The sequence below is a fragment of the Lygodium microphyllum genome, chromosome 5 (genome assembly GCF_053477565.2).
Source record: "Lygodium microphyllum isolate KBCC chromosome 5, Lygodium_microphyllum_v1.1.10, whole genome shotgun sequence".
In the NCBI taxonomy this organism is placed as follows: domain Eukaryota; kingdom Viridiplantae; phylum Streptophyta; class Polypodiopsida; order Schizaeales; family Lygodiaceae; genus Lygodium; species Lygodium microphyllum.
The window spans coordinates 71410295-71422208 of record NC_141139.1 but is presented as its reverse complement, the minus strand read 5'-3'; the positions used below and the strand labels follow the sequence as shown (position 1 = coordinate 71422208).

Genomic DNA, 11914 nt, shown 5'->3' with positions numbered 1-11914 from the left:
GAAGGCTGGTTAAATAAGACACCATTCAAATACAAGGTCTTTCTTTGGAGGGTGATGATTGGTGGTCTTCCGCTTGCTTCAGCTCTTTCAAAGCGCCGAATCTCCAATGGCAATTGTTTCTTTTGCACCACCACTGTGGAATCCGCCCGTCATCGTTTTATTTCTTGCCCCCTTGCTCAGAAAATCTGGTCATTCTTGTTAGCCGTCTGGGGAGGGGTGGTTGGTTTCTTGCTTCGCCCGTTTGATTGGGTTTTCGCGCAGCCTAAATATCCCACACCGACTCAGCCACATATGAAGATCTTGTTTCACTTTCTTCGATATTGGGGCTGTTGGCACAATTGGACCATTCAGAATGCTTTCCTTTTTGATTCCGCTTATAATGTTCAGCGGCATATTGCTAGGCTTAAAGGTTTCTTGTATTGGCAGATAGATCTTCTCCGACACTCTGACATCCTCTCTCGGAAGGACTTACGCCCGTGGCACATGGCAATTTCCTCCGCGTCTTTGCCATGATTTTGTAACTATTTGGCCCTCTGGTTCTTGTAAACAGTCAGTTTGTACACACGATGGGGTAGAGCCATCGTGTATCTTGTAATCATGAAAACTTTTCGTAATTAATACAATTACCTTTTACGAAAAAGAGAGAGAGAGAGAGAGAGAGAGAGAGAGAGAGAGAGAGAGAGAGAGAGAGAGAGAGAGAGAGAGAGATGGGGTTGGTGCGCCCGCAAGGTTTGGATGCAATAACAAAAACTCTTAAAAAAGACATTATTGGTCTTGCTTTATCCAAAACTTAGTTAATCAATGTAATGCAATAAGTGAAGTAACATAATACTCTCTTTCCTAAAGTTCTCATTGAACAAAATGTTACTTGTACATTATAATTGATATCCACGTGGTCTAATAAACTTTGAGAATGGCTCATTATGAGAAGTGGTATCTGGTTTTGACTGAACTTATATACTATTTTATGGATATATAACACAGATTACCTCTTGCTAATACACTTTTAAGGCTTTTTCCCCAAAAGAACAGGCGTTGTCCCCAGCTGCATCAAAAGTGCTCTCTGAAACACGCGGAGAGAGAGAGAGAGAGAGAGAGAGAGAGAGAGATGGGGTTGGTTCGCCTGCGGCTGGCAAGATTTGGCCGCAAGAATGCTCCCTTCTATCGAATCCATGCAGCTGACAGCCGGGCTCCGCGTGATGGGAGGTTCCTAGAGAAGATCGGGTTCTACGACCCCAAACCAGGTTACAGCTCTTGCACTACGCCAGGTCTTGAAATTTTTGATTGATTGTTTTGGATAAACTGTGTGTCGTGCAAGAGAATTGTCATGTATAGAGGCCTATATCAGAGAAAAGCTATGTATGGAGCAATATAACAGAATCATGTCGAGACACATTTTGAGAAATGTATGCGCGGAAATATACTTGTTTGGGTTAGTAACATATGAGAAGAGATATGATTGAAGGGTATAGAGAGAAGATAGACATTATTTTGGGACATATTGAGTAAAATAGAGCAGATATGACTATCAAGCTTAAGCTTAGAACCTTAAATGAATAGATACAAATTAAAGGTACTTAACCAAGGTTTAGTTTAGCCCAAGACCCGATTGATGGTTTTAGAATCCTCAATAAGTATCCAAAGATTCTCTTGAAGGTTGCATAGACTCTCTTCCATCATCAAGAGAGTTCAACCAAGAATTAGTTTTGCCCAAGACCTGATCAATCAAGTTTTAGGATAAAACTAATTCTTTGAATAAGAAGGGGAGTGTTATCCATTGATCCCTAATGCAGCAAATGTAAGAATTGCATGGTGCAATGAACAGAATCTGAGCAAGGAGTAGAGAATACATAGCAAATATGAGAAAAACAAAATCTTCTTTAATTTCAAACAAATTGATACAAGGATGGCTCTATCCACCCATGTGCTTCCATTGTGAAGCTTAAATGGCGATCCACATAGAGGATAAGCTAAGAGGTGAAGGCTAGTTGAAAGAACTTTGATTAGGTGAAAGATAGATTGATTATGGCTTTGGAGAGACCTTTCTCTATTATCTCATCCTAGATCAAATCACGCACATGGTAATATTGGATTTCAATGTGTTTGGTATAAATAAATGCACTAACACAAAAACTTAAATATAATCATACGACAAAGCACAAGCAGGTAATAGAAAATAGTTAAAGTTAGGATAACTTAGAGACTATGAACACTGTGAATAATGAAATGAATGAATCTAAATAGAATGCAATGCTCAATACAACAAACATACCATGCAATGATGAATACCGAACCTCGAACTCTAGTATCTCAAGGATTGAGGTAGAGATAATGAGCTTGAAAGTGTGTCGTACCTTGACGGATCTCAAAACGTAGCAAGGTAGCCTCGAAAGGTGTGTGGCCATAATAGAGTGAAGTTGGATCAGTGTCAAATGGGCAATGAGGGGGGAGAAAATTGCAAATACAAATGTGGATGATGCTGTTGCAGCTTGACGGAGAGTCCAATTGGCAAAACACAAATTCTGAGGGTGTTTAGAGCAAGGTGACAGTTGATTAGGTCAAGGTGGCAACCCAGGACTGTAAACATAGCCTGTATACACTATATAGGTCACCTGCTTTTTTCCCCCCTTTTGCCCTAAGGCGTCCCATCCCAAATTAGCAAGGGCATAGCAAAGAGTGCACATCAGTTGCCTAGTGACTTACCAAGACTACAGAGAGAATGGTAATCTTATTGAGGGAACCCAAGTGGTTACCCCAGTGAGACTAGAGCATCATACAAAGGGTGCATGCTAAGTGCCTAGTGGCCTACTAAGTCTTGCAAAGGTGGATGGAAACACAATGGATTATCTTTTTTTCTTTTGAGGGCTTTTGTTTTGTTTTTGAGATTTTAGCATTGAGTGAGTGTTTTCAATCTATTTTCATCCTATGGAGTATCCTTGCTCCAAAGGGAGAATGGTAAGGGATGGTCAGATCTAAGACCTTCACAAGACAAACAAGCTATTTCTACCACTATTGTGTGTCGATGATAAGGAAAAGTGGTATGATGAAACCATGGGGAGTATGTGGTAGAGGCAAAAAAGATAGGTGGAAGCAAGCTAAGCAAACTGAGTAAGCAAAGCGAGCAAGGGAGATTGCCCTTAAAGACTGCTATATGAGATGCCGCGAATATAGGGGATCTAGGGTCGACCATTATAAAGATTGAAAAGAGATAAATGTGCATAGATGCATGTTTACAAGAATAGAATGTTGATGCATTGGAGTTATGCAAAAGGCAATGCAGATTGTCATACTTGTGTAAAATGTGATGCAATTGTGTCACTTGGATAGTGTCCTTGCAAGGGGAATTGGTCACTTGTCCAAGTGTCCTTTTACAATCATGGTCAACTTGATGATGCAAATGATGATACAAAGTACAAAATAAATACATAATGTCTTAATTAAATGTAATCAAAACCCTATTACCATCAAGAGAAGAAAGCTGGCCCATCTCAAAGTGGAAGGGAAAGTTGGAGAGAGTCACTCTCTCTCTATTAGTCCGAAGTAGGGAAGGGTGTAACCAAACCGATCCTGGGTAGCTTGTATTGAAGAACTAGTAGATTGATTGCCTTGGTCAAAATATCTGCAAAATTGTCACATGATGGCATAAACTCTAGGCGAATAGTGCTTGGCTCAACTTGCTCTTTGGTGAAGTGGAAGTGTACTCCAACGTGCCTTGTTCATGGGGTGATGGGCATATTAGCTAGTGCAATGGCACTCTAGTTGTCAAAATAGATGATAGTCGCAGTAGCACAAGGGAATTGAACTACCGCCAACAAGCTCCTTAGATAGATGGCCTCGGTGGTGCCATCATAAAGAGCTCAATACTCAACCTCGACCATGGAAGCCGCCATTGTCTTTTGCTTACAGCTTGACCAAGAGATGGGAGCTATATCCAAGGAAAAGAGGTAGCTTGCATGATTAGATCCGTGTTATCGTTTAGTTCTTTGTGTATGCCTCTTTGCTTAGAAGTGGAGTGTTGCTTAGGCAAGAGCAAGAGCAAAAGCTAGAGATCTCTTGTATTTTGCAAGAGGAGCGTGAATAATGATTAAGAGATGTGTAGAGATATTTAGACACAACCATTCCATTACCTCTTGTTGCCAAATTGTAGTTCTTCTTAAAGGGGTTGAACTTTATAATTCAGCTTCACTTGAGTAACAATGCGCCTAATGATATTGATGCAGCTATAACTACAGCAAAGGGGGTAGAATCTAAAATCCAATTAGCTTATGCAATGACAGGGCAAGCTCTTTTGATCCCTAGTGTAATTCAAAATGCTATACTAACGAGTTATAGTCCATTGCTCACATTACCTGGTAGTTCTATGATCAAGGGTTTCTACAATTGCTTGCATATGAATCTTCTGTTGAGCTAAAACATGTTTTATAGTTGATTAGCATTTTTAAACAACCCAAAAATACACTTAATTAATGAAAAACACAAATTTGGTATACGGCTCGAGAGAGTTCGGTGGTCTTCTAAAACCCTAAAACTTTGGGGCAACCTTCAACGTCTATAAATAGACATGCTGCTTACCATTTAGCCTCATCCTTTTGTGCAGGTTTCTCACTCTACCATGTAGATTTCAGCCATCAGCCACCTACCATTTGCTGTCCAACCATCACCGATTGCAGGCCATCACTATCCAGCCCTAGGCGGTGTGTTTTTAGCCATTGCCCTGCTGTTTGGAGGTCTCCATTTGTTGCATCGTAGCACGTGATCAGTCTGCATTTTCAGCATTTGGTGCCAAGTGATAGGCTGCTGCTCTCTCTCCCACCAAGTGACTATTTTAGTATCTATGTTTTTGCTGTCCAGCAGGCCGTCCACATCAGCAATACCTCTCGTATAGTCACCTGATAGTTCTTTGCCTCGGCTTGATGCCCTTCATTATTCGGCACTCTCTCATCTTTGACCGGTGGTTACTGTACTTGGGATTCGTCTTCAGTGGACGTCACTCTCCGACACTGCATTGCTCTGCCCTTGGGCATTCTGTACAATCTTACATTCATCTACAACATTCATTCACTTCAGAGTTTCTTCTCTCTGTGTTTGTCTCTGTATTTGAGTTTCGAGTTTTTGAGTTTTTGTGTTTTGCGTTTAGGGTTTGTCTCTATCTAAGTCTTTGTGTTTTAGTCTTGGTTGTACATGCTATGTGTCCTCAGTGCAAACCCTAGCATATATTCACATGGTATCAGAGCTGGTGCTCTTCTAGAGAGTATCATGCGGTGATTGTGGAGGCTAGTCTTGTGCGAGACTCACACGCGACTCAATTTTGACTCATAATGTCCTAGGCACCTTCTTTGGATGCTATGATGCGCTATCAAGCTTCTCTATCATTGGAGGCTCTGAGAAGGCATTATGGTCTCAAGGAGGAGATAGGCACATCTTCACCTTTACCATCTTCTTCTTCTCGTTTTGGTAATCTTACAGATGAAGAGTTTGAGGAGTACTTGCGCATCACGTACAGTTTGGTTTACACTCCTCCAACGAGCGGTACTATTCCGTTTGGACCGATTGGTGAGATTGGCTCTCTCTTTGATCTAGGAGGGACCACGACATTCGATGCGTTTGGCGATCCATCTTTTTTATTTAGCTAGGCCTTGTGTCAGGTTCGTATAATCCTTTTGAGTCTTATGAGCCAAAAACCTCTTTTGTTTTTCCTTCTGTTGTGCAGAATCTGGATGGTTTTCAGTATGTTAACTTTAATTGAAGGGACTGTTGAAGCAGATTCCCTTCATTAGGTATATCTCTACCATTGAGATGCTTGATAAGAACAATTATCTTGTATGGAAATTCATGATGTCAATTTTTTTGAAGGGCAAAGGTATTTGGAATTACATTGAAGGAGACATGCCACATGGCAATAGCACTTGAAGTTTCTACATGAAATGCTACTGCAGAATAGTTAAAGGCTAAGAAAGATTGGAAGCAGACACAGATTGAAGTCATATATTGGCTGTTTGTTAGTATCATAGATAGCATGATGGGTTATTTGCAAGAATTTGAAACCCCAACTATTGCATGGAAGATTTGGTAAGGCTATTTGAAATAAATACAAAGGCCAAAAAGTTGCAACTCAAGTTAGAGCTGAACCAAGTGAAAAGAGAGAACCTGTTCATTAATAATTGTGCCTTGAAGATCAAGAATATTATGAAAGCTCTTAGATCTATTAGTGTAGTAGTTGATGATGATGATGTTATGCATGCATGCTTAGATGGACTTAGAGATGAATACAAGAGCTTTAGGTCATCTATGAATATGAGGGATAATATATGCGATTTTATAGACTTGATTTCTATGCTGATACTTGAGGACAAGAACCTTGGCTTGGAATCCTCTTCTTCTCAAATAAAAAACAAGCACAAACATGTATTTTACTCTACTAGTAGGGGTAGAGGTTGTAGCAAAGGTCAAGGCGGTGATCGTGGTCAAGGTTATGATGCACAATAAAATAGAGGAGGATAGTCCCAATGAAGGGAAAGTCAAAGAGAGCAAGTTGCAGATTCTAACATGCTAGATTTCTAAAAATTGCTTTTAAAAGAAGATTGAAATTAGAAATGAGAAAATGCAGTAAGGTAACTATGCATCGAGTAGCAGAAACAATGATGACAGAACTGAACAATTGTTTGTTATGCAACACTTTATGAACACTGACTATTGACGGTTCATCAAAGAATGATGTATGGTATGTAGATTCAGGTGCCTCTAACCACATGACTTCTCATGGAGAGTGGTTTAGAGAGATGCATAGTCTAGAGTCTCCGAGCTATGTGGAGACATGGGATGATACACCTCACTCCATTACTCATGTTGAAAATGTTCCTTTGAGTATGCAGGATGGCAAAACTAGGTAGTTGGTTGATGTGCTACATATACCAAATATTACAAAAAACTTAGTATCTGTTGGTCAAATGGTAGAATATGGAATGCAGGTTCAGTTCACATCTGATAGTTGTTATGTAGAAGATCTAAAAAATGATTGCATGTTGATTCCAAAAGAGAAACTGTAATAAGCAAGTAAACCATACTTCTCAACTCCCTTCTATTCCACCACTATCTTCTCCACATTCTGATCTACTCACATCTTCATTCCAAAATCTGGGATTACATTCCATTTCTGCTCAAAGCACACTAGGATTTGGATCTTTCATCTCCGCTCTGCTAAGAAGACTGCTAGGGTTTGCACTGAGGACACACAAGAGTGTACGACCACGACAGAAACACAAAGACATAGACACAGACACAGAGGGCAAAACTCAAACCCTAAACGCAAAACTCAAAACTCAAACACAAACAAAAGAAGGGAGAGAGAGAACACAACTCTGAAGTGAATGAATGTTGTAAATGAATGTAAGAGTGTACAGTGTGCTCAAGGGCAGAGCAATGTCGGAGTGTGATGTCCACCGAAGACGGATCCCAAGTCTGTGACCACTAGTCGGAGTGTAGGAGTGCTGAATAGTGAATGGCAGCAGGCTGGTCACCAAAATGCAGCAGTCTGGAGGCTAGAAATTGGTAAACGCAGCAGTGTACCATCGATCGGGGGCTGGAAACTATTCACAGTCTGCTGTAAACAGCAGGCTGAAACAGTGTTTGAGAGTGTTAGGGCCTGCAATGCTGAAACAGTTTGGGACAGTTTAGAGCAGTCGCTAGCAGCTGAGAGCTGTTGCCTACAACAATGGACAGGCTGAAGATGATGAGGTGCAGTCGATGATGGCTGGACAGCAGATGGAGGCGGGCTGTGTCAGAAGTGGAGCAGCGGTGGAAGCATAAACATGTGCTGAAATAAACTGCTGAAACACAAGACAAAAAGAGAAAGAAAGAACACGATACAGATGAGAACTCAGATGTATGCACGGGAAATGGAATCCATATATTTGAATACGAGACAGTCGCATACAACAGTGAGTCACTGGCTGCGTGGGCACTAGCGCTGGCACTGGCACTAGCTCCTCTCTCCACAGAGTCTGCAGATGGTGAAGATGATGATGATACTGACTGAGGAGGAGCACTGAGTATAAATAGGCTGAAAAAGTGGGGAGCAATAATGCTGGTCGGACAGCATTAATGCTGGCCGACTGGTGCATAAAATGCTCCACTGGCATAAAATGCCACACCAGAAAAAACCTATAATACCTAATAAAAATGCCCAGCCCAGATCAAGCTCAGACTCACGCATGAGCTGACAAATACTCTGCTAACACCCTCTCTCAGATCATGGGTGATCTGATACAATACAATAGTACAATGAAAAGGGATTAGAAACTAAACAACATAGATCCACCAAGTAGAACCATGGATACCCAAGCAGTGGGTGATCAAGCCACCACCAAGGTGCCTCGGAGAGAACCTAATGTCGATGTCGATCGTACCAAACACCTGAAAATAGAGAAGATCATAGAATGTCTCTGTGTCCATCATCAATGTCTCGCAGTAGCATACAAGACCATCCTGTCAAAAATGCCCTTGAACATAGATGACCATGGATTCCCCGCCTTTGGCCAGACCACCAAAGTGTCCCCTCATGTGAGCTCCAGACGAAAGCCTCCCGCTCTCTGTCAGATAACTAGCTCAGCATGAACCTGGATGTCAATCCCAGCTCCAGGATTTGATTCTGCTAGACTGAAGTCGATGCGTCAGGGACGTCCCTCTCTGGAACCTGTGCACCTGTATAAAAGTATAGATGAGGCGCGGCTGCCCCATCTGAACACCCGCTCACACTCCCTCTCTGGCATAAGAGAGTCGTGAGGGATGACCTCATCACCACCACTAGAAAGTAGCCGAGGAAGGAGCCACCAAGCCCTTCCCGCGATCCGAAGAGGATCCCTTCCGTGCCTTGGACTTCACCTTGGTCGGAGGATCTGAGTCGGAGTCTGATGAAGGAGAGGACTCATCGGTAGAGTCAACATTCCGCTTCTTCTTCTGCTCCTTCTACCGGGAAGCCACTAACGTCTTGTAGTCCTTCCTCAAATGTCCCTTCTTGCCACAGTGGTAACACTGGGCCTTCGACTTCTTCTTCCCGTCACCCCTCTCTGAAGCTACATAAGCCTCGCCTCCAAAATGTGCCGGAAGCCGCCTCTGTAATCTCAAGGATGTCTCATGCTCAAGAAGCATCGAGGTCATATGTGTAAAACTGACAGGAGTTGATGATGTCTGCGCCCGCAAAGCATTGGCCACTCCATCAAACTCCGGGGGGAGCTTGTAGAGGACCGTCCCGACGAGATGCGCCTCGGGAAGAGCAGATTGCATGTGCCGAAGTTGGTCTTGTACCTGCGTAACACGAAGAAGAAAAGACTGAATAGTATCTTTCGGCTCAAACTTCATCTGCTGGAGCTGGCCATAAAGTGTGACGGCCCGCATGGTGGAAGGTGCCTCGTACATCTGCTGCAACTTTTGCCATACTTCAGGAGATGTCCTACAGGAGGTAACCGCCGGTAAGACCGCTTTAGAAATATACCGAAGCAATGCCGAGTAAGCACGGGCATCGTCCGAGTCCCATGTGAGCACCGCTTCCTCATGGTTGTCCTCATCAAAATCTTTAGGAAGAGGAAAAGGACGGAGAGGTCGAGCAATAGCTCCACAGACGATGTACCATAACCGCTTCTGCACAAACCAAACTTTCATGACAGCACTCCATGTGAGATAATCAGGTCCATGTAACTTATCATCAGGGGAAGTGCACGGAGGAGCCATATGGAGAGGATAAGAAGAGAAGTAGAGAAGAGATGGAATTGAGAGAGGAAACACTGCCAAAATACAAGCACAGACTACAGAAAATGAGAGTTCACATGCAATAGAACCCAAAATCTGATCAATAGAAGACAAAATCTGCTGCAGAAAGTCAAAAAATCAGTCAAAAACTGCCAAAAACAGCAAAAACGGCCTGAAGTAACAGTCACCCAGCCACGAGAGACGCTGAATCAGCAAAACGCAGGCTATAAACTGGAGAAAAACAGGTAGAAAATTGTCGCCAGCAGCTGCAGATGAAAAACGCAGGCAGTAGAGGGTGCGTAGGCAGCAGGCGATGGCAAGACTGCAAAAAACGCAGGCTGAAAACAGCCCCAAAACAGGTCGCCTGGCTGCGACAGCAGTCGTCTGATCAGCAGGGGTACAAAACAGTTCTGAAATCAGTAAGAAAACACAGCAGGAGCACAGATCCTGAAATCTGATACCATGTCAGAAGTGGAGCAGCGGTGGAAGCATAAACATGCGCTGAAATAAACTGCTGAAACACAAGACAAAAAGAGAGAGAAAGAACACGATACAGATGAGAACTCAGATGTATACACGGGAAATGGAATCCATATATCTGAATACGAGACAGTCGCATACAACAGTGAGTCACTGGCTGCGTGGGCACTAGCGCTGGCACTGGCACTGGCTCCTCTCTCCATAGAGTCTGCAGATGGTGAAGATGATGATGATACTGACTGAGGAGGAGCACTGAGTATAAATAGGCTGAAAAAGTGGGGAGCAATAATGGTGGTCGGACAGCATTAATGCTGGCCGACTGGTGCATAAACTGCTCCACTGGCATAAAATGCCACACCAGAAAAAAACTAAAATACCTAATAAAAATGCCTAGCCCAGATCAAGCTCAGACTTACACATGAGGCGCCAACAGCAGCAGAGGGTGTGTGGGCTGGTGTAACCTGCAAAACAAGGATCATGGCTGAATGGGGCAGCTTGTCTATTTATAGATGTGGAAGGGTGCCCCAAAAATTAGGGTTTCCACTAAACTTTCTCGAACTGCTTCCTGTTTTAGGGTTTCCATTGAACTCTCTCGAACCACTCCCCGTTTTAGGATTTTACTCTAAAAGAGCATTTTTAGTGTGTTTTGGGACTGTTTAAGAGGCTAATCAGCAAGTAATGCATATTTTAGCTCAACACGCTCCTAGTACTTTCTCTTTCCCCATCCCACTCTCTACTTATCCTCCATTCCCTCCACCTTTTGGTGCATCGTTAGGGGGAATACTAGCCTCTTAACACTGTACCTTCCACATAACCCCACTTTACCACATCCTTTCACTCTGGGACGGTTGTGATGGGCATCCCCCTCTCTACCCCCAGACACTCATAAAGCCCCTACACGACCTTTTAGATGCAAGGCTATCCATCCTTTGCTTATGGACTGTTGTCCCACATCTCTTGGAGCACTCCTACGTAGGGATTTCCATCATCAGCTCCTCGTGTCCCTATCCCTTCACCATGGGCTTCTCAGGCGGTTACCATGCCCCTCCCTAGTTCGCCCATTTTCACATTTGGATCCATTGTGCACATTTATCATATGCACGGTGGGCACTCTGGGATTACTTTCCAAGTGTACTTCACTCTACCTTCCTATCCACCTTATTCATCCTACCCCCATTAGCACTACCACTCTTGTTGCAATAGCCAAAAATGCGTTCACGGATAATAATTGTTTTAACGGGTTGAATTTCACCACTTGGTTGAACTCCATTCAACAAGTGCTTGAATCTTAGTGATTTTGGGACCTCATCATTGGTATGGAGCCTATGCTAGACCCTCGATTAGCTCACCCTGATCATGTCCGTCAATGGAGTGTCCACAATGCCATAGCCAATGTTGAGTTAATGCAGGGGTTGCTTCCTAAATTCCACTTTTAGTTATAGTATTTTTCCCTCGCATTTGAGCGTTGGAGTCATCTCATTGACCGCTATGTGGCACGAGATTGCACTTGATGTATCGATCTCGATTTTGAGCTTCAAGAGTTTTCCATTAAGAAAGGGGATGATCTGAAAGTCAAGTTGGCAGAATATTGAGGATTACTCGTCGAGTTTGTCACTAATGGCTCGTCAAAGTTAGACGACGATCATGCTACGTTCTTCTTGAACAATCTGCCCAACAAATACTTCCATTT

The 11914-nt window shown here is 43.0% G+C and overlaps 1 protein-coding gene across 1 annotated transcript in view; it reads left to right on the top strand.

Moving 5' to 3' along the window:
* The first annotated feature begins 1013 nt into the window (after positions 1-1013).
* LOC148035957 (uncharacterized) overlaps positions 1014-11914 on the top strand; it is a 30575-nt gene continuing 19674 nt past the window's right edge. Inside the window, exon 1 of the mRNA XM_087677939.1 lies at positions 1014-1244. Within this exon, the coding sequence (XP_087534065.1) occupies positions 1109-1244 (136 nt within the window). The 5' untranslated portion in view covers positions 1014-1108. The remainder of the gene's footprint in view (positions 1245-11914) is intronic.